At 36.9% G+C, this 27,838-nt stretch overlaps 1 protein-coding gene across 1 annotated transcript in view; it reads left to right on the top strand.

Annotated features, from left to right (window-relative positions):
* The window catches only part of LOC149787502 (glutathione S-transferase-like), a 67,217-nt gene that overhangs the window by 13,233 nt on the left and 26,146 nt on the right, over positions 1 to 27,838 (top strand). The window contains exons 2-3 of the mRNA XM_089973626.1: positions 17,888 to 17,980; positions 18,679 to 18,794. Coding sequence (XP_089829752.1) covers positions 17,888 to 17,980; positions 18,679 to 18,794 — 209 coding nt within the window. The remainder of the gene's footprint in view (positions 1 to 17,887; positions 17,981 to 18,678; positions 18,795 to 27,838) is intronic.

The raw sequence follows: 27,838 nt of genomic DNA, 5'->3' as shown, positions 1-27,838 counted from the left end.
ATGAATCTAGGTCCAGCAGAATTGAGTAGAATCGACTTAAAAGAAAAAAATAACCATTCCTTCCAGACCAACTGGACAAGTTTTTGCAATGCGCATTTACTCACAATATGACTCTAAATTTCAATAATAAGTAGAAAGTGATGTCGAGCATACGTGTAAGTTCAAATTTTGATGGGCGGAGTTATGTACGCAATAATATTGTTGTTGTATATTGATGAATCTGTGCTTGTGTATTTATTTTGGAATACATCATAACTTCAGTTACTTAGTTTCTTATAGTGTATTTTTTTAAAATTATTAAGCCTTTGTAGGCTGATATTAAAAAGAAGACTACATTTATATTGGAAAATTCGATCTCGTTTTGTTTGATGGATACTGCACGACCTTGTGGAGTCCGATAAACCTCGTTCATATTTCCCCACACCAATGCAGTACTCTATAAATATCGTCATACGAAGGCTCACCAGAAATATAAATTATACGTCTCGTTTCGTAAATTTTCTTTTCCAGTGAGCACTCGTGCAAAATCCTCTACTTATATGTGCACACATGATATGATTGTTATTTGATATATACATGGATCCGCTATGCTAAATTTTCTCCTGCGATTGTTATTTGGTATATACATGAATCTGCTATCATTACGTTCAAAGTAAAAGCAAATTGCAATGAAAAAATTAGCAAAATCTGTTGATAACTTCATTGAAAATGTCATCGATCCGAGTACTACAGACAGCATAAAATCGCTGTATACAGCTCTGGTTATTTCCTCCTTCCCACGCTCGGCTTGAAAGCTTGTTAGAAATAAAAAGACTTAAAGGCTGAACGTCCATCTTATACAAGGGCAGAAACTTCACCATGAGTCAGTCCAAGTGTAGCTATCGTTGATGAAAGTTGCTCCTTTCCGGGATCCGATTAGTTGTTTGGATTGATAGTTGTAAGGTTTCCACACATTGTTTGACACTTGTCGATAAGAACTTTTTACGTACTTCACCGGTCATTGCTCATGTGTAAACATATGGTACCTAACTTTCCTATCTCTATCCCATAATATCTTATGAATTATAGTACCGATTTGTATTGCATTTTGACTGACGTTTTTGCATACGTAAATTTGACTTTTTGAAAAATAAAAATAGTATTGTTTAGAATAGGAATCTCTTTAAATAAAATGCAACGTTGTCTAAAGATGATAATAGTTTTATAACAGTGTCAGCTGCATCGTTTGAGATCCCCTGTGATCATAACACCTGTTATATTCTGTTAAAATACTAAAAGACTAACGTTTTTATTTCAAGATTATGAAATTTTGTGTGGCAGCATGGTGGAATTCCGTTGAATTCTGCAGGTCTGTTGTAGTGTAATAATACGTACCAACTACTATTTGGAATAAAGTCCATGCACTTTAAACCATTCATAAGGTATTTAACACAAAATATTGGGAATTCATTTCCAAATTACCTCTTCAGGCAGAATTGTATTCTTACTCTCCTATAAAACTGGTTTTGGATGCATATAGGTTTATACTAATTTTTTTTTAAAAAAAAGGTTTGTCCCAGGCATTGTTTTGTTTTCATCTTTGCTAGGGTTTGCTCCAGCGTTGTGATTCCTCAAACGAAATCTCCAATCTTTTTTCATGATAAGGTACATTTAATATAGGAAAGAAACTCTTAGTTGATATACTGGATAATCATTTTTTGATTCTACAATATTCACGAACGATGGCGCTAAAGGGTTAAAAACTTCTCAATTTATGTGTTATGGTACGGCTTCACCTTTACCATGGATCGTACGCACGATAAAGATTGTCAGTATAAAACTGTGCAAATTAATTTTGACTTTTATTTTGCTAGGTTCCAACAATGTCACGTCTGAACAACGCGGTCTTGTTTCTTTTTTTATTTAACCTAGAAATACTGGAACCTCTTATATCCTTTTGACTCCTATTCAAATAATATCAAGTCTCGCCAAAACCTTGCATGGAGTGGGATATTAGATGCCTTATCAATAATAAAATGTCCAAATTTTTATACCCACCCGTTGCTACTAGGTATGTGACCGATTAATTTGAATAGCATGCTTGGTTTAACTATCACACACAGTGATTAATTGTTTTAAGAAAATCGAACTTCGTGAACTTTTTGAGATGTCAGTATGAAGTAGTTATATTGAAAACCGAGTTCGCTCTCAGCCTTCTGCGGTTGCATTTTGCATTTGTATCATTGGCAACCATACAAATAATTGCTGAAATCTGTTTTATTTTCAACAACAACAAAAAAGACAAAGGAAACGCATTCTGTTCTTTAACCTGTACATTTCTGGTTCCTTCTTTCAGGAACCAGGAACTTTAATCAACTTTTATGAGTACTGTGCATACTTACGGAGCGGGGCCCCGAGTGGCCGATTGGTCTAAAGCGCTTTCCGTTACGGATCACTGCCATCTCACCTCTGTCTGCATGGGTTCGAGTCTAGGATTCGGCCGATGTGGGTATGTGAGAAAGCTTGCCAGTAGCTTCTCGTGGGTCGGTGGTTCTTCCCTGGGTTTTCCCGGGTTCTTCCTCACCATTAATACTGGCCGCCATGCATAGCCTATCGTGTGCTGAAAAATGGCGTTAAACCTCACAACAACAAAAAAGCATACTTAAGGTGCTTCAGGGAAATAGTGATCATCACTCCCTTTTATGATACGGTGAATTTACATTGATCATCACTCACTTTTATGATACGGTGAATTAATAATGATCATCACTCCTTTTTATGATACGGTGAATTAACAGTGATCATCACTCCCTTTTATGATACGGTGAATTGACGGTGATCATCACAACTTTTTGGGGTAGGGTGAATTTACAGGGGATTTATTGATTTAACAAAACACTTCAAGCTGTGACATACTAACCATGAAATGGTTATCCAGTATAGCGCCTAGAAATTTAAGACTAACAAGAAACCACTGGTTTGCGAAATACAGTAATCGAAACTTTAGCTATGTGATGTAAAAAACTTAAAATCTATAGCTGAAATCCCACTACGATTTAAATAGTCTAAGTAAACATGGACGACGAAATGTAGCGTGATTTCTTAACGTAACTGTAGCCAAGGACGACGAAATGTAGCGTGATTTCTTAACGTAACAGTAGCCAAGGACGACGAAATGAAACGTGATTTCGTAGCGTAACTGTAGCTAAGGATCGCGGTACAAATATGATGCAACTTTATGCAAACTTAAGATGTGTGAGGGCGACACTAGGACATGTACAGTCACATAGTGAGAGCACATGATCTGAATATCATTGACAGTGTATTTTAAAGTTTAATTCTTGAAATATAAAATAGGATGTTTGCCACAATAAATTTTAGAACTCCCAAAGGGATGGGTTTATTCATAAATTCCAAAAAGCTAACAAAAAGAAAATTATGATGGCGTGAAGTGGGCTAGAAATATTAATTTTTCTAATTCAAACTGATTTCACCTGAGTAAATTAACAAGGCAAGATGCTATACGAAATCAATTCATTTTGCCATTCTCTAATTAATGTCACACCCATATTTGTATCACGAGTAAAACGCCTTAACATAATTGAAAAATTATGCAAGTGTAAAAATACAGGTCGTTAGATGTCAATTGTAAAATGAGTTATTGGAGAGGAGAGTTGACAGTACAATAAATCAGAAGAATAGTAATGTATAATAATGTTATTATTATTATTATTATTATTATTATTATTATTATTATTATTATTATTGATATAAAAGTAGTTTTAATAATAATGAATGCAATATCTTCAAAACTTAAGCAGCTCGTTACAAAATACAGAAAAATAAAAAGGCAAACATTTTATAGGGATAAAACTACAAAATGCATATTGTATACGTCATTATTATCGAGAATTTAATGGTGTGACAAAAACAAAGATTGTATCTTTACTTTACTTTTATTGTCGTAATAAGGTTCACTATGTTTTATAGGTATAACGTTCACTATAAGTTGTCGTTGTAATGTTCACCATAAATTGCCATTGTGATCTTTGCTATACATTGTTGTTGTAATGACCACTATATATTGTCGTTGTAATCTCAATACATTTTCGCTGTAATTTTGTCTATATATTATCGTTGTGATGTCCACAATAAATTGTTCTCGTAATGTCCACTATAAATTGTCTTTGTAATCTTTGCTATAAATTGTCGTTGTAATGTTTACTATAAATTGTCATTGCAATATTCACTTTAAATTTCCGTTGTAATGTTCACTATAAATTGACGTTGTAATGTTTGTTAAAATTGTCGTTGTAATGTTCACAATAAACTGTCTTTGTAATCGTTGCTATAAATGATCACTATAAATTGTTACAACATTTACTATAAATTCTCATTAATGTTCACTGCACATCGTAGTTCTAATATTTAATATACATTGTTGCTGTAATGTCAGTTCTCAAATTGTGATTGCAACGATTGATTGATCTATATATCTATCTATATATATAGAGACAGACAGACAGACAGACAGAGGTTTGGCCTTATGAAGGCCAGAAATCTAAAGTAAATATTATTTGATAATCTTGGAACGATCATATTTCAAAAGATTAGTTGGATAAAGGTAGGCCTATCATTATTGATATGTTTAATTTTCCTTCATGTTCTCCGTGCCTTTAAGTTGATGATTTAGGGCGATGATGCAAATCTATAATGCCATGCTAGTTCGCCATTGCGTAAGTTTTCTCCAAACTTTAAAATAGGTTAGAGATTTATTCCCTACTTTTGACAAGGATATTTTTAGAAAATATTCTGTGAAATGTTTACACAGGCTCTCAATATGTATGTATGTATGTGCACTCGGCGACACGCACCTAATACACTTTTTCCCACCTTGAGAAGACAGCATTACTGTCACGAGGGGTTAATTGCCTGTTAAAGGTGTACCGTACTGCCTCGAATAACTGTAGAAGCAAATGTGATGGACATACGTCTAACCGCCTTTTTTCCGTTCTGGCCTGGACTACATTATTTTAACCACGAAGGGAACTGTCGTCATAAAAAGTATATATATTGCCATATCTTGTCTGGTCTTTTAAAAAATAAATTTAAACCTTTAGACTTTCGAGATGTATAATGACTCCAAATTTTGGTGAGAGTTACCCAATGGCTTCCTCAGTCAACTCTTTGTCATTTGGAACTATACAACTACAGACATATGAGAGGTGTAATTCTGACTTCTCTAAAATAATTACAATTATCAAGCCATTGTTGCACAGACCCCTAGACCCTGACATTCGTAGATCTTAATTACACATGCCAGCATGATTTCCTTTTTTTTTAATAAATCGGTTTCGTGCAAGTAAGACATTACCAAGTTTATATCATACAAGGAACTATAGTGTTACGTTCGTCGGTGAAATTTAAACATAAAAAGAGGAATAGATGCTAATAGATTCGACATCTGAAGCGTTCTAGCGAAACAAATTGCATCTCTTATCTGTAATAAATTGAGGAGAGAAATATACCAAACTTGAAAATGTATGTATGTATGTATTTATGCATGTATATATATATATATATATATATATATATATATATATATATATATATATATATATATATATGCATGTATGTATTGTGTGGAGAGAGACGGGATGAGAATGGATGGAGGGATATTAAAAATAACATGGACTTTAAAGTGTTGGTATATTTTGATATATCATTAATGTTGGTATATCATATTGTGATTTGCCCATGGCGTAGGGATTCGTAGTATAGTCTTAACAGTCGACTATTGCTGTTATACCCTCTAGATGAGTGATGACTATTATTTAATTTTTAATCTATAATAAAAAATGTGAACATATGAGAAAAGTACTAATAGTCCCATTTCACAATTTTATAGGAATCCCCTCCCTTCTCTCTCTCTCTCTCTCTCTCTCTCTCTCTCTCTCTCTCTCTCTCTCTCGTACCTTAAGGGAGAATGTAAACGTTGAACTTACACCAAGTAACCTAGAAGAAGCCAGATTTGTTATAATTGCATGGGTTATAATAGCATGTGTACACTTTAGATTTTCTACATTGTTATATCATACCGGTAATACTATGCTGGTGTGCCCTATGGAAAATGGATCCATCTCGTTTTATATCAAAAACACAACGTACATGAAATAAATATAATGCAAGCATCTTCGGGAAATTGAGGAAACAGTACTATTTATTATAATTGACTTTCACAATGGTACTATTTAATATGCAGTAATCCCAAAATGGTACTATTTAATTTAGTTTACACCCAAAACGCTGCTATTTAATATAGAGTACTCGCCAAAAGGTACTATTTAATATATTGTACTCCCAAAACTGTGCTATTTAATACAGTGTACTCCCAAAACGGGTAGTATTTAATGTGAATATATGTGTGCTTGCAAAACTGTACTATTTAATACGGTATACTCCAGAAACGGTACTATTTAATGGTGTACTACCAAAATGGTAAAATTTAATTCAGTATACTCCCAAAACGCTACTATTGTATATAGTTTACTCCCTAAACGGTACTATTTAATATAATGTACTATATAAAATACAGGTAAACAACCGATTTTCCGGCAACAGATGGTCAGGCACCTCTTTTAGTCCGGACAAAATTACGAGAGGGCACTTGAAATTCCCGACTCCGCCAAATCAGTTTACTGGGCGCGCGGTCACTTGGATTGTTTACATTGCAGTTGTTGGTGGTGATGCTAGTATTTTGTGCGATTCTTAGCGCATTGTACTCACATTTAACCCTAGCTAATGCTTATAAGAAAGATGCAAGTGTCGTTGGTAGTGTCAAGCGTAAACACCAGTCAATATCGATATTTAATATAGTGTACTCCCAAAACGGTGCTATTTATACTCTCAAAACGGTACTATTAAGTACACTGTACTCCCCAAAATGTAGGTAAAGTAAAAATGTATGCAACTTACAGTCATAGCTTGTGAATATGACTGTAACCAAAATGAATAACTGATTTGAAGATTGAATAATTCAATCGTATTCTTTCTATCAATTGTAGTTCCTTTTTATGTAGCAAATGAGTGATATGTTTGAATACTGCTGCTGCAGTTTTGCTTCTTTCTGTTAAAGTAACTACAAAATCGGTTTATATAAATTTTATATCAGTGATTTCGCTGGATAAAATGGAATATTGATTTTGAATAACAGGAGTTGAATAAAATGGAATATTTATTTTGATTAGGTTTAGTTGTCGTTTCAGGTGATAAGCACCTTAAATGTAAATGTTTGCTTTAAGGAACAATGTTCAGAGCTAAGATTACAGTATTGTCTTGTATGAAACATGTTCATATACAAACATACCTATACAAACATTTAAACAAAGCAATAATTGTTGTTTAATTTTTATTTAAATAAAAAAAATACCTTATTGTATCACTATCCTATGTCATGAGCATTTGAATTAATTCGGTCATTATTGCTTTCATTCTCAGCCGATTGAAAAACAGTCAGTATTTGACAAACAGTGACATGAAAGCTGAATAAGATAATACAGTCTGTTTTTGTATCTTCAGTACGCTACATAATCTTTGCAGCAAGATTGATCATTACAGAATTAGAAGCAAAAACATGCCTTATATGGAGAATGTTTCCAAAATGGACGCCTCGGACTCGAAGCACCTTTCTGGCAGTAATGTGACTATGAGTCATGTTTAGTGAAACACAAGTGGCAGACATTTATTTCGGCATGTTTGCTTGTTGTTGTTGTTTTTTTATGGGGGGGGGGGGGGCACTGATTCTTCCAACAATTCGACAAATTGTTATTGGTTGGGACATAAAGTATTGCCGTAATGTCCGAAGTAATCCTAATGCTCGTGATTTAGAATATTGTGAACGATTTCTGTATTTTTGAATTTTTGATGATATTAAAAGATTTTTCATACCTTAACGCTTCGATCGAGCGTTAAAAGTAAGTTTTAATTAGCGAATGACAAGTTTTGGGCTACAAGTTTTGGACCAAATACTTTCCAGGTGACAATTTTAATCACTGAATGTCTATATAATTTTTGATGCATTGTCTGTTGGCTGCACTATCACTGCACATATAATTTAAAATGTCAGAAAATTATATGATAAATTAAAACTATTATATCTTCGAGCTAAATTTTAAGTACGAACTTGGGCATGTGCATGCCTGACTTTTAAACCTCAGATTTATAATGCGAGTTATTTTTTATGCATCTAACATAACTCTTTGACAAAATATAAGGAGACAAAACTAATGAAGATTAGACAGGCTGTTAATAGCGACCACGCGCCTTCTGAGGTTGAGTTGGAGTGTTAACTAGGACAAGCACTATAAACCCATGCACATCATAAAAAGTTGACATCGGGTGGCAGCCAGTCGCATATCTTATTATTGCTACAGAGCGCCGCATGTGTGGACATTTTTCTAATGTGTTTGCTTTAGTTAAAAGTAATAATATAAATATAAAGTTTGGAAATTTTTACACGAGTTTGTCAAAAGAACCTCTAAAACTTTGAATCAATCAAGAATTGTCTGGACAGTCCAAATCTGGGGAAAATTAAATTTTATGGCTAGTCTAAGGAACAATACACGGACTGTATTTTCAGTGTGCTTATTTGTTCTTATCGAAATCTACTTCGTTTTATCTAGATGAGATCAGTAGTCAATTATTTCGAAATTATGATCACACGTTTTTGTTACTTTTATTTCTTGATTACAATGGAGCCTGGATGAAATTTACTATATCAACGTGAAATTCCCAGCTGTAAGTTCAGGTCAGTTGGTGTGTTTTTATGCTACTCACTGTCCCTTGTAGTGTCAATAAAATGCTGTATTTATAATACCTGATGGTGTTACTGTATTTATAATACCTGATGGTGTTACTGTATTTACACCCACCGTATGACCGACTGTTGTAAAGTATGGCTTATAGTTCAAACAATTGCATTTAGTCATTGTCTAACGCAAATATAATGTAAATATGGAAAAAGAAAATTGCACATTTGTTAAAAAAGAAAACTTTTCTCTTGCAAATAAAGCTTGTTCACCGTTTTTGTATTGGAGAATGCAGAGTTCGAAATTTACATTTCCTGAAGAGTAATGTTATTCTTCAGCAATAAGGAATATGACTACTGAGTAGCCAATATGACCACTGAGGATCTATATATATATATATTTATTTATTTATTTTAGCACTACAAGTTCCTTGTTGTATTCAGATATGAAAACCTTAAACAAAACACTGGAATTTAACTTAAGGCAGCGGTCAAGACATTTAAGTCATTTTACATCCATGTGAGTCTGTTCGCATGGAATGTCTCAAAAGGTAACTAAATTTCACGATTTTTCAGACGTAAGAACCAATGACAAAATTATAATCATTGTAATTGATTCGAATCGGCATCATAGCACTCGAAATTGAGAATATCATGTGTCTCTGTGATAACTCGATTTTGAGTAGGCCCAAAATACATCACAGCCCTTTAACATATGATCACATAGTATAAATTCAGGACGTGGAAAAAAGTATTTACGAATCAATGGTCTTAAACTGAGTAATAAAAAGACCAAAATGACCATAAAGTTTAATGCTAATTAAATCCCAAAATAGTCAAACATTTTGATTACCAGTCCTAATAAATAATGTTCTAATTAAATGTTGGTGTTATCGCATATAAGTTTCAACGTTGAAGGCGTGGATGTGCCTTTTGTCCCGAATGTAGTAATGTACCAGTGGTGTAAAGTTTGATGATGTACCAAGAGTCTTTGGATGAATCACAGTAATATAATTCCAGATAGCCTTGTGTAAATTCACTTGAATTCCAAATAATGTTTCTGTCCAAGAATAGTATTGAGCACTTTGTAATTCAAGAGAATAATAATTTGAATAAATAATTCCAGCACAAACCAGATACTGAACACAACAATAAGACTAATTCTGCTTAAATATACAAAAGCAAGAATGAATAATTTCTACATAAACAAGATTATAACGCAATTTTCTTGTCCTTGGTTACAATTAGCATTTTTTTAAAAAGAAACTTTTACTGAATAGAAACTTCCACTGTAGAAGATTATGTTACTAAAATTATAATAAAGAGCATGGTATTTTTTACTATCATTGACTCCGACTTTAATAAATATGCTTACTGTTATTGATAATCTTAATATTTAACCTACACTCATAGAGAAAATATTTGCTGTGTATTATTTCTTTACAAGAATAAAAGTTAATGATCAGATACAGCATAAACTTAATTTTGAATAAGGTCAAGTTCAAGATACAGTTATAACATACAATCATGGAGAAAAACTAACATTTAATTATCTAATTAAATTGAACAAATATAACACAACACCGAACACATACTTTTGATATTCATTTGAATATAAACCAGCGCCGGAGAGAATCCTTGTGATCCGTAGATTTATTTTCTTTTGTAGCGGGTGGCTTCAGGGCACTTCAACACTAGTAGGTTGATTAATGCCGAGGCAATTGGAGTAAAGAGCCTTGCCCATGGACACACCACGGTAGCTGGCCCAAGCTGGTGCGATGGGAGGATTCGGACCCACACCCTGTAGGCCGCGAGTCCGGCACTTTAAGCTACCTCGGTTCCTACTGGGCGTTTTCATTGGTGTTACGTTTGATAAACAAGTTTCAGTTTGTAGAGGTCAGCTGGGACGCAGTTATGTATGATACTCTATGGTGTATCGCTCACTTATCACAGGTCATTGAGTATGAGTTCCATCGTTAGTACACAATATTGTTCTCTTATGTTAATGAGAACATCTGTTTTACCTCCATAATTACACATCTGATGCCAAGAGCCTCTTTTTATCTGCGAGATAAGTATTTACTGATGTCTTTGTTGCCTTAATTATAGTTCATTCGCATGTCAAGACAATTCATGAAACCACCTGGTTGAAGTTCAAGCTATATTTTGTATGTATACTGTAGGACAACAGTAAGTAATACCATTCTTGTACGAATGATATGTTGTATATACTTTATGCTTACATACATTGGAATAAAATTTAATTCTTCAATCACAGAAAATTCAAACAGATTCTGAGAGTCGACATTTTAAGACTATATCTAGTTGTGCATTTATTGTATTCGAAAAAGCGGTTCAGACAGAAAATAATGAAAGTTTGTAAGCATATATTCGTGATATCGTCCAATTTAGTCATAATGACTTGAAGGGAAGACAACCTCTTATTCACTCGTGATCAGCTTTAAATGGAAAAATTCAAGCCGATTGAATGCCACATAAATGAAATGTTCATTGGTAACATTGTCTCAGAAAAAAAAAGCCAGTCGAGTACTTAAAATTGTATTTGACAGTTTACTGTTATGCCCAGTCTACGCCGCTCCACATCATCAAAACCTTGTCATATTTAAGTAATATATTTTCATGAAATCCTTGCATTTTTATACTTTTTTATGAATCAAAATGCATCTGTTTGTGAATAAATGATCTATTAACGACCCTTTAGGCGGGACTCCGTTTCAGATATCAGATCATGTTTCCTATTTTCTCAGAGTTACCAGGAACCAGCGCATGTCAGCACATATTTTTTGTATTAACCCTCTGAACACCTGTTTATTTTGTTGAAAGGTACTGTAGTACAATTCAACTAGTGCAGATTCTTGTATAAACCTTGATTTTCTACCATGTTTACAGAAATCGTTTTCGTCAATGATCAGTGAGTTCAGAGCTTTGAGGTCTTGTTGACATAAACTTTCAGTATGACTCGACTTGTACCCACCTCAAAGCCCTACTTTCCAGTAGTCTGAAAAACTTCGACCAAATACGCATTTAAACTGTAACCTTCATTTTAACAAAGTGTCAAATTTATCTTGGTAGGTTCTACATTTTAGTGTTTCCTAAATTGAAACGTTGAAGGAAGTACACTCCCCATCTTAATAAAGATATCTCCTTGGAAAATAACCATAAACCCTTTAGTTCTTTTTGGTGAGTTTTTGCGGTAGGGTTGTGTTTACAATTTTCTTTGCTGCCGTAAAAGCATAGTTCTAGATGTGAAACCTGAACTAAGTTCTTGACATAGACTCTGGTATTATCGTAAGCACGGTATTGTCTCGTATCTTAAAATTACTGATATCATTTTTGTCTGAACCCGGAGTTAAAAATCATTTTGACGTTGACGTCCGAATAACAAAAGACAGTAAGTAACCGAGTTTTCATTTTTTTTTTTACAAATGTAACTATCATTATCATCAGGAATAAGTTAGAGTAAACCCATCCACAAGGTAGGTCTTAATCACAGCTTCACGGATCACATCCACACATTACAAGCATATACAAAGACAGTGTCATATATACTCGCTTATAAGTCGAGTCAAACTGCAAAATGCATAGGCCCATTTCTGCCGGCGCATAAATGTATGTTTGCAGCAAAACACTTTTGAACTATCCAGTTTAAGATTTAGTTTGTGATGTTTCGTAAGCTAAAGGATACAATTTTTTTACCAGGTATTTACCTAGGCATCAAAATATTCATTCATAAACATCATTAATTGATAACGTCGATTGCGTATTCCTAGATATAAAGTTGATTTCACGCTCCACTCCCACCGTCTCCGCTCTGTCGGTACTGAAATATAATGAGATTTGATTTCTGTAACCATGCTTTTAGAATAGTAAACAAGAACTTTTTCTTGGTAGTGAGTGTTTTGCTTTAGTGTGGTCGTTAGGTCCTGCAACTCGCCTAAACCATTTTAAAAATATCTCGCAACTAGAGATATACTTAAGTGTGCTATACAGAACGTTTTGAGCATTTTTGCCCCACCCCTGGTGACCATGACCAAGGGTGAGGATTTCAATGGTGGGAGAGAAATAAGGAAGCAGATATGCGTGCTTTACTTTAATATTTAAAATGCTTATGAATAAAAGAAAACGGTTTATAGACGGGTGAATTTTCTAAAGTATCGTTAAGTAGAAACGCCCCCTGTGTTAACAGCCTTCTGATTTCAAACGATAAAATAGCTTTGTACCCAATCAAACACCTGTTATAAAATGAAATCAGTTCCTTAAGTCTCAGCCCCACATATATTCGGTGTCTGAATATCCAATTATTATTGTAAATACGTGAACTCTCCTTGATTGAGTAGATCCTCAAAGGTTATTTATTTACTGAAATTATGTTTTATCCCAAACGGCAGGTATTAATTGGAGGTAATTCTCTCAGTGCTGGATCTTGGTCATGACTTGTTACACCGTCTTCTTTTTCTGGATGGTTGATGGTACTTCAACACTTAAGATCTCTCCTCTACCGTAGTATTTGTGAGAAAGCACTACAACACCCCATTCGGATTGTATTTCCCTCCAAATGCACCTGTGTTAACACTACACTTCTCTGAAGAGTTGTATATTTCTTCAAATAACATTCTTCTTAGCGTTTTAGTTAAGGTTATCAAGTGCATATGTCAGCCCTGGAAATACGAAGTGATGGAAAGTTACAAAACGATTTCTTATGATCCCGTTCTTCCGTTTGTACTAAATCTTACTAGCTATGAAATGCTTTTTATGGAAACTCGAGAGTCTGATAAAACATAACCTGTCCTGAGAAAAAGATAATTTGTGAAATAATGTCTAAAATACACGTAGGTTATCTAACTCTCCGTTATTGAGGCTGGCTGGTGATGTTTCGCCAACTTGGGAAATGCTTCATATTTCCTATCTGTTTCCACGAGTTTTGTTTTAGTCAATCAATCTCTGACAAAACATAAAAAGAACTTCCGTTTATGAAAAGTTTAATATAATCTTGATACATAATATGACGTAATAATTTAATAATCAGTAAATGTTTTTCATAGAATCATTTGACCACCTCCATTATGTTTTATTTCAGTGTTTTTAAAAAATGTATTCATTAACGATTGATCCGGTTAGATAGATCGATTGACTGCTGACTGATCATAGACTGGGATTTTCAGACAGGAAATAAAAATTATGCCAGTACACTGTTCTTATGTCAATTTCATCCCAGTATAAAGTATAGACGTCATTATATAATAATAATAATAATAATAATAATGAGGACTTTATATAGAGCCTAATCTTTAGAATAAGTGCTTTACATTAGACAACACCTATAAGATAAAAAACATGTAATAATATTATTACAAAAACAAACACCATGAAAGTAGAAAAACATTTAAAAAATAGAAAACATGCTGAGAATATTTCAGGTAGGAAACATTATTAGGTCTTTAACCTTGTTCTTGCAGTCGAAATAAGTGAGTTTTGAGAGCCCTCTTGAATGTGATCACTGTGTCTTTGTGTCTAAGTGCAGTGGGCAATTCATTCCACGTTGCTGGGCCCTGGTATGCAAAAGTACGCTGTCCATATGACTGTTTTCATAGTGAGAATAATGAGTATACGATTGTCAGAAAAGGAGCGTAAGTATCTTGCTGGTGTCTACACATGAGTGAGGTCGGATGTGTATGTTGGACTTGAGTCCGACAGTGAAACATAGCACAGAGAACAAATTTTGTGTTTGATTCTGGATCGAATGGATAACCAGTGTAGGGTACAGAGCAGCGGGGAGGTGTGCTCTGATCGTGGTACTCTAAGTATGATCCGAGCAGCTGTTTTTTGAAGTTTCTGGAGTAGATACTGAGATGAACCAGACCGAATTGAGTTACAGTAGTCCAGTCTTGAAAGTAATAATGAACACACAAGTGTTTTAGTGGCATCAACTGAAAGAAATTTGCGAATTGAGCTGATGCGTATCAGCTCAAGATATGCAGCCCTGCATATGTTCATGACATGTTGGTGTAATGTGAGAGTACTGTCCAGAGTAACACCTAGGTTTCGTAATGATTGTGTGAATTTAACGTTGGCGTTGCTGATATTTATTGTTTGAAGTAAAGGATGTGAATGAGAGTCTTTGTGTTGTGATCAGAATGGCCTCAGTTTTTTTAGATATGAAATCTAAAAAAATCTAATAGTTTCAGTTTTACAGAGATATGTTTTTATTATGAGTAACTCCCAGTCATCATGCTTATGGGTTATCGTTTCTATGTAAAAGACGCAAGGTTGAACTTCCTCTGCGGGTTTATTTGATCCAGAGTTCACGGACATAACCGACATTAACGACGTGTTAACTAAGACTTTTCATTACGTTGGGGAGCTCCAGTTCGTTCAGTCTTGATGAGGAAAGTAATCGAGTTCGAGAGTTAGTAATTGAGTTTGAGAGGTAGTAATCGAGTTTGAGAGTTAGTATTCGAGATTGAGAGTTAGTAATCGAGATTGAGAGTTAGTAATCGAGATTGAGAGTTAGTAATCGAGTTTGAGAGTTAGTATTCGAGTTCGAGAGTTAGTAATCGAGATTGAGAGGTAGTAATCGAGTTTGAGAGGTAGTAATCGAGATTGTGCTGGAGAGATCATAAAGTGAGCAAGAGAGGACGAGATGTGGAACGTTAGAACGAGTGGAAGAAAGCAAGCTGATAAGGCCCAGATAGAGCAATTGAGAGGGGGTACTTCCGTCAGTGATTTAATCATGAAGTCAAAGTTTAAAATGGAATATATTTGGAAAACAAATAGCACCTAAATTATTGATAATGCACTAATACAATAAAGATGAACGGCTGCATATCTTTAAAGAGTATGAAGAGACGATTTAAAATTAAATATATGAGCTATTTGACCAGACTCGATTACCAATTCGAATGCACGAGCAATTAGAGAGCATGATTACGTTAGCTGGTAACCTATTTCCTCAACAATAAAATCCATATCACACGACTTCCCTGCTTTTAAGGCTGCTGTGATTTACACAGTAGACAAATTGTTGTCACGTTCTAGATCAAATTCCATTAAATTACAATAAATAAAATAGGGAATGATACCTTCCTGGTTTTTATGTCTACTACATACCAGTATACAATTAATGACGCGTATTATGTCATTTCTTTTTTCCAAATATTCATTCATGATTATATATTTTTGTCCGTTGCGTCATAAAAGGGTCTTTATTTTGCGCATTTTAGTTCTTGTATCATTTGTGCATATTTAAGCATCACTACATTTTACAGTTTAACAATCTAGAGGTCATGACGTGTGTAGTTTTTCATTAAAAAGAAATACGCGATGTTTTTTAATTATTTTGTGTGTGTGTGTGTGTGTGTGTGTGTGTGTGTTTGCTTTTTTGAGTTATTCGTAAGAAGGGGTCATACCCAACAGGTACAAGTGTCACACATTAAATATCTGCCACAAACGTAATGCTGCATTTCTTATTGGCACACACAGTCTCTATCTTATCCAAGAAAAAAACAGGTTAGGTACAATTTTTATAGTCTGATACACACACGTAATTTATAAGTATATATGGAGTGCAAATTATTTGAATGTTTCCAAAACTACTTGAGCGAACAAAATAGTCCATATTAGTAAGACGAAAAAAACAGATGATTCAGCTTTCTGCTTGTTACATTAATTTAATTTTGACATGTGCATTGCTCCTTTATAACTAAGCATTATACACTAATGGAAAAAAAATCATTTTCCTCTTCTACCCCTTTAAAAAATTTGTGTTTGTAGAGCACGTTTGCTGTCACTGTTCAGAAAGTCTAAAAACATCGCAAAACGGGTAAGATATGCTTACATAGTAAAAAGTTTAATCAGGCTATGTACATCAAAGTACATAGGGAACCTCACGTCCTTGGTACAATCGGTGTAATAGTTCAGGCAAATCTTTCGTTTTAAAACAAAAGTCAAACTCTTTCTTAAAAAGTCATACAAACTACATGAAATTCTAGTCAGGTCATCCACATACGGAAAGATCGCGCGTACGTGTTCACACACACACACAGAGAGGAAATGGTGCTAAGTACCTTGTCCAATGGCACAAGAATCAGCAGACACAGGCTGGCCAAGGCGGGCATCAAGTCCACAGTTAAGGCCAGACTCTCTAGCAACACAGCAACTTCGGCTTCCCATAATAAAGCGGTGTTTTTTGCAAATATTTGCACCGAAGTATCCTTCGTCTCAAGTGTTTATATAAATATATATATATATATATATATATATATATATATATATATATATATATATATATATATATACACACATACGCCTGCTAACTTTAATAGGTCTATGCCATATAGATTCTTTGCGTAATCGTACCAGCAAAGTCCCCTGAACTGGCTAGAGATGTAAGGACGGATCGGACCAAATCAAGGTCTGCTGGAGAACAAACTTTCAAATAACAAGTTTCTTATAATGCCAGATTCCTGCACAGATCTGCATTCATCTTATGCCATTCAAATTTGATTATTAACGTGTGAAACCTTGAAATATGTTGCCGAAAAACATTCCCTGTCGGGCAAATTATTTATATATGGCTAATCATGTATTGCCCGCAGGCAGGCTGGGGTGGGGTGACATACTTATGGGTTTTAATTGCTGATGTGGCGATCATTATTTACAGTTGCGACTGTGAGTGGCTGGGTTGTATGTGAAGGTTTTCATACTATTGTTGAGGAATCAAACAAATCTGAGTTACAAATTTCGTGTACAAATACGGGGGCGGGGGGGATTTACGTCTTATGCAAGGGCTTTTTGTTATGTAATGTTGTTGACAGAGAAGTCGAACATTTTCATTCAAAATGACTTGCACTAACGGCGCTTCTCCCCTGCATCTAATTTAAACAGAATCGAAAGGTAGATCCTCACCTGCGCAGACAAAATACTAGATTCCTGACTTTTTCTGCCAAGGTGACGGATTTTGCCAGAAACGAAAAAGAAAAGAAGAAATCTGTTGCCTCTGATTACAATTAAAATATTAAGAAGTATACCGTCATGCTTCAGGGAAAGGTTACATGTAATACTCAATGACCTTCTCTCTTTCAGCGGTTCCACAGAAAGTGCTACCAGTTCTTGAAGTAGATGGTGTGCAGATCTCGCAAAGTCTCACGATTGCGAGATTTTTGTCTCGGGAATTCGGTAAGAGAAAGAAAATTATTTTCAATATAGATAAAAATACTAATCTTGAATAAAGAATCGTAATTTTAGCAATTGTCATTAATGTTCCTGTACTAACTTCTCAAATTAAGATGCGTTTGAAGACGCGTTTTCATATCATTGAAGCGAAAGCTAGAAATATCACTTTCCTTAAAATATATTGATTTTGATTTTATTTGTTCTTAATTTGGTAAATATTCAGGACAATAAACTCAAACTAAATTATTTTTGAAAGATATACTGCCCACATGTGAAATATTCCTCCAGTTTCGGTCAGAGCGACAACTTTAAAGTTAAAGATGACTTCAAAATGGGAGAATTATTAGATTCGTAAACCTACTAAATCCTTTATTTTGAAAATGTCTTCAAAACTGTGCAGTCATCTATCTAAATTCATTCCGTTTTCTTCCACAGTTTCAGTCCTAAGATTTTTCAGATAATCTGGAAGGCAGAGGCACTGGCAGAAGACATGCGACACAAGAATCTCAGAAACGAAAACCATATATGGGTCTCAAAAACACTTTACAGTATCAACTAAGGTTTTACGATCATCTAATCCTTGATAAGTTTATCGCAACGTACAGTTTTGGAGGTTGATGTACTCTGATAAACCTTTCGTTTTGTTTTATCGTAGTAAGGCGAAACCCTGTTATCATTGACGTTACTCGTTTTTCCCACAGGTTTAACGGGTACCACATCGTTAGAGCGGGCTCGAGTGGAAGAACTAGTAGATTGCATGGACGACCTCAGGGCTGAAATAGCCAAATTGATTCATGAGAAGGAGTCAGACAAAAAGGTGAGTAATCTATGGTAGAATTGTTCTTCAGCTTATACACGCATGCGTAACTGTTATTATTGTTGTTGTTGTTGTTGTTCTAGGGTTTAACGCCATTTTTCAGCACAAGATAGGCTATACATGGCGGCCAGTATTAATGGTGGAGGAAGAACCGGGAAAACCCCGGAAAGAACCACCGACCCACGAGAAGCTACCGGCAAGCTTTCTCACATATCCACATTTGCCGAGCCCGAGACTCGAACCCACGCAGACAGAGGTGAGATGGCAGTGATCCATGACGGAGAGCGCTTTAGACCACTCGGCCACTGGGGGCCCCCGTAACTGTTATTATGTAATATATCTGGAACATGATAAGATGATAGTTCTTTCTATCCTATCAACATGTCAGATGGCAAAAACCTGTATATCATACAATTTTTTTAAAACAATTATACAAATAAAACGCTGTTCCATGCTTATTATTGCCTACCTTATAACAAATTCACACAAACGCCAGTAGAAGCAACGGCCTGTGTAACCCATCACCTGTTTTAATAACTCTAATGAAAGGTACACTTCTCTGTTTTAAGATTATCACGCGTGGTGTATACAGTGTTTGCCCTGGGCAATACAGGTTACTCGATATTTTGTTGTTGAATTGTTATGTTTTTATGTCATAAGGTTTACATGACAGGTTATGATGATAATGATGACGACGACGACGACGACAATGATGATCCACATGGGCTGATAGGTGGGGGTAGACAGAATTCGTGATACCTATATAGTTCCCATCAATATGCAACTTAATCTCTACCAAACTGCTATGGTAAATATTCCATAACTGGTGTAAAAGGTGATAATGGACGCAGTAACCATTGTGGCTTGGTGTTTGGTGTTCCAGACTCGTGATCGAATTGGGTGCGTGTTCAGATCCTATCCTTGTGTCAGCCGTGGGGTCGGCTTCCGTCGTACGTCTTTATGAAATAGATTTTTCTCCAGTTGCCTATGCACTAAATAACTATTTGTGTTGCTGTTTTATAGAACACTAAACTTTGTACGTAGTTTGATCATATGGTATCATATTCGAGATCGATCGATTGATTGATTTATTGATTTTATGGCACACCAGCACAGTAATGATTTTACGGCACACCAGCACAGTAATGCTATATTGCGCCACGAAAAAGATTAAATGATAAAAAGAGGGTTATTACCAAATAGTGATAAAAGTGCAAAAACATCATGACGAGTGTGTGTGATTTGGATTTTTAATGTAGCTTTAACAAGTTTTCAGTCATATCGCTACAATGTCTTCATTGGCAGTTTTTAGTCTAGCACTGGGGCATCATGTCGCAGACATGTAGCGTGATGTCCCACCCAGTCACATTATCCTGACACCAGACCGACCAGTCCTAACACTAACATCGTAATGATGAGCACCAGGCGAGGAAGCTGTTAGTACCATGTTTGTAAGTCTTTGGTATGACCTGGCCGGGGATCGAACCCACGACCTCCCGCATCCGAGGCGGAGGCTCTAACCACTAGGCCAGCGGAGCGGTCATGAAGGTTTACGATCAGCGAAGAATGCAAATGTTTACAAAGGGTAATTAGACAATTAAAGATATTTAGGATGATTGACAGTATACGTATGGTTAAATAATACTCAAGGGCATTAGGTTGTACACAAGATATTTTAAAATATGTTAACTTCTTTCAAGAAATTTCAAATATAAGTCACGTTTACTTATCAATATGTTCCTTCATCTCTTGAACATTGTAGTAACTTTCGCGTGTAGGTTGGAGATCGAAAATATCTATGATGAAGTTTTTATCGGTGAAGTGTTGGTTGCAAGAAACGCACTCTAGTGGGTCTCCACCGTTTATTATGCAGGAGAGGGTTGTATAGGTATGGCCAATTCTAATTCTTGTAATGACTACATCGTCCTTTTAGAGTGTTCTGTAGGACGGAATCCATTCGCCTATTGTAGGTTTGATCACATTGTGCTTGTTTTTTGACATCATTCAATGATGCCTGCCACTTTCTAGATAACGAGTTTTTATACTAGCTTGAAAATCAGTGTGTGGTATTTTAAAATAAGGTGGTTGTAGAGATAGGGCTATGTCAGCAGCGATGTCTGGTTTTTCATTACCTTTAACACCGACATGGCCGGGTAAAGAACAGTATATTATATTGTGAGAGGTACATAACTCGGTATATGTGATGAGAATAATGGTCAATAGTGGGTTTTCCAACATCCTAGTGTGTATTGATTGAAGTACTGAAAGTCAGTCAGAGAAAAGGATATAGTTGAAAATATGTTTGGTTTCGATATATTTCAGGGAAAGTTTATTGCTTTGATTTCGGTGAACATATTGATGTACCATCTGGCACGTTTTGTAAAGTGATTTACACTAATGATTGCTGCAACAGGCTTTTCACAATCTTTTGAGACTTCAGTGGAAATTATCGTGTAGTTCTTACGTTTGGATACAGTTTTCTTATAGGAGTTATGACAAATGGAAAAGATCGTTCCAGTGGCCTAAGCGGTTAGAACGTCCGCCTCGGATGTGGGAAGTCGCGGATTCAAACCCCGCCCGAGTCATACTAAATATTTCTAAAAATGGTGCTAAAGCTGCCTCGCTTGGCGTTCAGCATTAAGAGGTTAATGTTAACACTAGTTGGCCTGATGTCAGGGTAATGTGACTGGGTGGGACATGATGCCACATTTCTGCGGCATGATGCCCCAGTGCTCGACATCACTATCAATGGCCATACAGCAGACATCGTAACGATATAACTGAAATGTAATTAAAGCTGCATTAAAAATCAAAATCACACACACACACACACACACACATGGATCGCTGTGCCTCGGGTGTTTTTCCTTTAGCATAAAAAATACTTTGGTTTAGTTGCCAAGACCGGATTATATTCTAATGGCAAAAATAGGAGTGGCATGTGAGTAGTGAAAGGGGTCACCCTACGGACAATGGGAATTAGCATTACAGGGACCCCTGGGTCACTCTACGGACAAGGGAAATTTAACATGGAGAAAAATCGTGGGTCACTCTACGGACAAGGGGAATTAACATGGAGAAAAATCGTGGGTCACTCTACGGACAAGGGGAATTTAACATGGCTATAAATCGTGGGTCACTCTACGGACAAGGGGAATTTAACATGGGATTTTTTTTAAAATTTTTTTTAAAAAGGGGTAGGCAATTCAAAGACTATCTCTTTTCGAGAAATATGGCTGGCCCTGAAAAGGGCCTTTGGGTTTTTTCTTCTTCTTCTTTTAACTTCTTAACTTCTTCCACCATCCTCTTATTTTGTCCATCATTCCTTTCTTCTTTTTCGTTTCTGTTTCCGGCAACCAGTCCGGGTGGCCCATGGCCCGGAACTTCTCTTGGATTTTCATCCAGTTTGTGTTCAGTTTTTCGAATTCATCCCTTTTTTTTCTATTTTCTTCTTCTTGTCTTTCCTTTAACCACTTTTCTTTGATCTTCTTGACCTCTTCGGTCAGCACATTCCTCATTAGTTCTTCAGCTTTCTTAAGTTTTTCTAACCCCCACTTCGCGAAACACCAATCTGTCCATTCTACAATGTCTTCTAGAAAGCACCTTGCACTCGTCACATGATCTATCGCTTCTTTTAACTTACCCACTTTGACATACGGTGGGTTAATTAAACCTCTGATTCTCTTCTCCTCATCCTGTATCATTTCTTTTACAATATTTACGGATAAGTGGAGGCTGGTTACTTGTCTTGAGACGAAGTCTTTTGTCACTCCATACCTCCATTCCTGTTCAACCCTTTCTACTACACTCAATCCATCTACCATCCAATACCAACTTCCCATAAGATTGTTATATAAAGCTGAAGCTGCTGGCATCTTCTTGTTTGCTTATTCCGTAGAATGGGTTCCAATGGCCAACACTGTTAGTTTTATACTCAAAGCGCGAACGTGAAGGAAAACATCCCCTAAAAACATAAAATTGATCTTACCTAGATCATGACCCAACAACGCGCGTACGTGAAGGAAAACATCCCCCCTACTTTCTCATTTCATATAATAAAACCCTAACTTTACTCTTCACATACGTTAGAAACCCATAATCTACTATTCACACAAACATACCTGAGCTCTTACAAACACAAACACACAAACTCATACCCTCACACTATCTTAAAAAAGAGTTAGTGTTTATATACACACTACTCTACCTACACACATTGGCAAATTGATCGTTATTTCTTTTCTAGAGTATTGGGTAGCCCTTAAAAGGGCTGTTTTGTTTGGAACTTCATGGGCACCTGGTTAATGGTGGCACCTTCCAGGCCTGGCGCCACATACGCATCTTATCCCCCAGTTACTTTTTACCTTTTGGGGGGAGAGAGCAGAGGCAGGATATGTTGCTTCAGAATCCCAATTTTCGCTCTCCGGGATTTTGAAATTTCTTCTCTCCTTTTCCTCCTCCTCTTCTTTGTTTCTTCTTTCCTCTTTATATCTTCTTTCTTCTTCTTCTTTGTTTCTTCTTTCCTCCTCTCTTATCCTTCCCTCCTCGACAATGGCTTCCGCGGCCAGTTCATTTAATATGCGCCTGGCATATTCCAGATGCACATGAAGCTCCAACAGTTTCTCAAGTCTCGTGTTCATTTTTTTTGGTGTTGATCAATCAACAAGGGTAGCTGGACTGCCTAACGACTTTCAATTTATACTGAAAGCGCGGACGTGAAGGAAAACATCCCCTAATAACATAAAATTGATCTTACCTAGATCATGACCAAAAAACAACAACAACGCGCCGACCTAAAAGAAACACTCGCTCACTTTTTTATGCTACCCATCACTTTAATTGACTATCCACATACGCAAAGCAATCCAATCTAACCCCAAATATACACCTCAAACAGCCCAAAAAACTAACATCATTTTAATCTACTATCCACACCAACCTACTTTATCACTTACAAACACAAACACACCAACACATACCCTCAAAATTTTTAAGAAAGAGTTAGTGTTTATTTTCACACTACTCTACCTACTCACATTGGCAAATTAATAGTTATTTCTTTTCTAGAGTATTGGGTAGCCCTTAAAAGGGCTGTTTTTTTTGCTATGGCATTCTTTTTAGTTTCTAAGAATGCGATGTCCTCTGAGGATAGACTTTCTGGCGATAGGTCTGCTTCTTCGGAAAGAGAAGAAGAATTCTTTGGTGTCGATACGACAATCGACAAAGCCTCTGTCAGCTTCAGGTTGCTGCTGCTGCTGCTGTTGCTGCTGTTGCTGCTGTCTCTGAAGTCTGTACTTCTCTGTCCATTCTTCTTTCTCCCTGTTCATTTCTTCTCTGAAGAGCTCTTCTATCAGGTCTTCAGTGATTTTTAACATTCTCACATTCTCTATTTCTTCTGGTTTCGGTATCAGACTGTGTCTGACCCTATGCAGATTCACGTAGGCTTCGTTGAGCTTAGCTAGTTTGGAGCACATCTTCTTAGGAGGATGAGTCGACAATGGATGGCTAGACTGGGAACAACCCGGTTCTTAAAGTGAAAGCGCGGACGTGAAGGAAAACATCCCCCACACGGTTTTCGAGCCGCAACGTTCATGAGAGGGATAGTAAGAAATGAAAGAGCATCAATTCAACATTCTTATAGCTAAACAAACCACAAAGGCATTTTTTTCTAAACACAACATTTTTTATTCAAAAAATCACTTAACACTAAACATCAACATTTTTAACAATAATCCAACATGATAACATCAAACAATTTTTTTCAAATTACAAACACTTTTTTTCTCAATGGACGATCTACTTTAAACAGGGCTGACAACGTTGTGAATGAAATTGTGATTTCCACTGTTGGAAATCATTAGGCCATTGATGGACACTACGTTTCCTAGCTTGAGACAAAAGATAAGCATAATGGTCACAAAACCATCGATCTACTTTCACATCGTTTCTAGCAGAAGAACGAGGATCAAAATGAGTCACTAAATGTTCTAAGGAATAGCCCAGGCTGCGATGATGCAGAAAATACACACAGTACTGTCCACACACCAAGGAATCTGTGCCTTGTAATTTCACGTTATTGAATCGGGTGGTTTGAGCATTTCTTCTCATAAAGTCGATGATATCGTCTTCCAAAGGGGGCAATCCGTACGAATCGAAATATTCCACACATCCTTCTTGAGGAAAGTAGACGGCTACCCAGTGGGTTCCTGGGAGATGACTTTCGTCCGTGTTGATCACGTAAGCTTGATGGTCTTTAGGTTTGCGATGAGGGAGTTCATCTTTAGCACAGACGACGGGATTCCAAGAAGCCGTATACGAACTGTGGTTCAAAAGGTAATAAAGTTCCCAGGTATCCATTGATTTGTGTGTTTTTTTTCTTCTTCACAGGTAATAATAAGTCGTCAATTCGATCCTGACTTTTTGCTTGAAAATGTCTGACGAATAAACGGTTATTCGTTCTGTTTCCTCACTCTGATTCAGGAGAGCTTCGATACGATGGATCTCTTGAGTGGTTAATGGTGGACAAGAATGTTCACGCAAGTCTTTATACCACTGGTGCAACACGTCTTTGTTCGAGATGAGACTCCAAGCTTCGTCCAGATACTCGTCCAGTTTTTCTTCTTGACTCAACATTAGGCATTTATCGTGTTGAATTTGACTGGGATGATCGTTTTGACATCCATAGCAATTTTTCTTGATCAATTCCGTCATTTTGTCGACCAAGTGTTTGGCAAAACAGGAGACTAAATGGGCTTCTTGTTCTGGCCATCTCGACTTCATCATGATCACTTCTTCTTCCACAGTCTCCTCACATTTCATGTCCAAAGTTTCTCCACTTTGTAAAGAGGGATAACAGTCTTCCATGGCTTCTAATAATCTAGAATGACTTCTCTCAAACTGTTGATTTCTATCGTATTGTCAAATTCTGCATACAGGATGACGTTCACCGTGTTGTCTGCACGTAAAGCTTCTGCAAACTGAATTTCCACACGAATCTGGCCGGATTTTATAGGGTGGAAATGTCCCTCGTCGCTGCCTTGGTCTGGAGTGAAATCAAAAGCCCACAAAGCGTAGCCTCCTACATAATCCTCGTACGTAATACCGTGACTGGTGTTGGTTCCTAACTGTCCGGTAGCTTCGTACAGGGACAAGTACGATCTCAAGTAATTCTTCTCGGGCTCAAATTTAGGCTCGAAAGGTCGGGTACACAAGGTCTTGCCGTCGCGACTGACTTCAATCTTGGACACTTTGTAATGTTGAAACTCAAAAGGATTTTCGTGGTAGGCTCCGTTGAAGGCTGAATTCTTGACGATACCAACAATCAAACGTTTGGGTAACTGTCCTTGGAACAGATGATCTTGGATCATGGATCGCTGTCCAGCAGGAATGGTGAACGTTTTCACTTCCACACGTCGGATCGGATACTTGGCGGTTGTTCTGCTCAACGTCTGACTGATGTCGTTACCTACTTTAGGTAACACTTCTACACGACGCACGTAGAGTCTGGCTTCTTGGATGATGGTTTTGTAAGTGGCATCAGCAGCAGCCATCAAATGGAAAGCGGCACTGCTCCGATTCAGTCTCAGGCGGACATCCACCCCGTTCAGCAAATACTTCTCTTGTAACCACATGTCCAAATGCAAGCGATCCATCAGTTCTAAACTACGACTTAGTGCAATTTTCGCTCGTCGGTCTACAAATCCCTTTGAATGTGAAGCATCCGTAGCAAGTACAATAGTGTTGAACTTACTCGCTAGGTCAGGTTTCCATACCACGCAAGCATCCAGATGACTGTCCTTTGCGTTTTTTCCGTACGTCAAGAGATTTTCTAGGTAGGCTCGATAAGGGTAAGTATCCATGCTGCTGCTGACCAGTTTGTTATTCAAGTACAAGTCCACTTCGCTAAACAAGGAATGCATGAAATTGTTGACGGGAGCTACTACATCATCATTGTCTATGGCACCGTTGTTCGCTTCGGTTACTTTGACTTTCAAGTACAGGTAACTGCTATTCAGATCGATGTAATCTTCGGGTTGTCCTTTGATTTCGAACTCGATGGGAGCAGAATCGGTCAAAGAGGAGACGGGATGAAATTCCACCCACTGGGATTCTTGCATGGTCATCATGGTGGGGGGCATGGCAAACAGATCCAGTTCCGTCTTGGAACAAGCGCAAGACTCTCGGTGCATCATTTTTTTTCTCTTTCTCAATAATCGAAAACGTCTAAGTCTCGAACGGTTTTTCTTTTCTTGGCCTTTCTAGCTTGAAGTCTGGTGAAAGGGTGTTTCCTTCGTCTTCGTCTCTTTCTACCTTGTCCTTGCTGAATGCCTGATTCGGTAGCGTGCAGGGCATTTATAGGTGTGTCTCGTCGGCCCAAAATGTCTTTGCCCGTTTGCAGCAAGACATTTTTGCCAGCCCTCATGAAGGCTTCTTTAGGGTTTTGTTTGTCGATGATGACATTTTGGAGAAATTCTTTGCCTTGCGTCAGTGCCGCATCTTTCAAGGCGTGCAATCCGCGTGTCACCATCGGTTTCAACACCGGGGCCACCGAACGAAAGGCCGATTTTAACATGTCTCCTAAACCGTGTCCTCGCTGTCGTGCCACCCCTCGGTACACTGGATACATGACTTACTTACGAATCGTGAGAGAACCGTTTTCGAAAATGGAGTTTCACCGTGACTTTTCCTTTGGTGAATGGAATATCTTGTCCCAAATCTCCTTTTATAGTAATGTTGACCGTGTCCAAATACGACTTGCTGACCGGCAAATAGTGAGGATGGACAAATTCGCGGTGGACGTGGTAAGTGTTTCCACCTTCCTCGTCAGCGTTTGTGGCAGAATCCACTTTGAAAGGAATGACACGCAGTAACGGCACAGAGGTGTGTCCCACCACGTTATACTCCACCACATCGGAGTACACGAACATCAAATTCAGTCCTTGGTTCAGTTCTACCGGGGTACGAAAATACTTGACAAAAGACTCGTTGTCGTAAATGATGGTTCTTTGGGATAGTGTTTGTTCTACTTTCTTCCTCATCTTTAT

This window comes from Sinohyriopsis cumingii, chromosome 11, assembly GCF_028554795.1.
Source record: "Sinohyriopsis cumingii isolate HCF-2022 chromosome 11, ASM2855479v2, whole genome shotgun sequence".
In the NCBI taxonomy this organism is placed as follows: domain Eukaryota; kingdom Metazoa; phylum Mollusca; class Bivalvia; order Unionida; family Unionidae; genus Sinohyriopsis; species Sinohyriopsis cumingii.
This window is presented reverse-complemented; position numbering and strand designations above follow the sequence as displayed.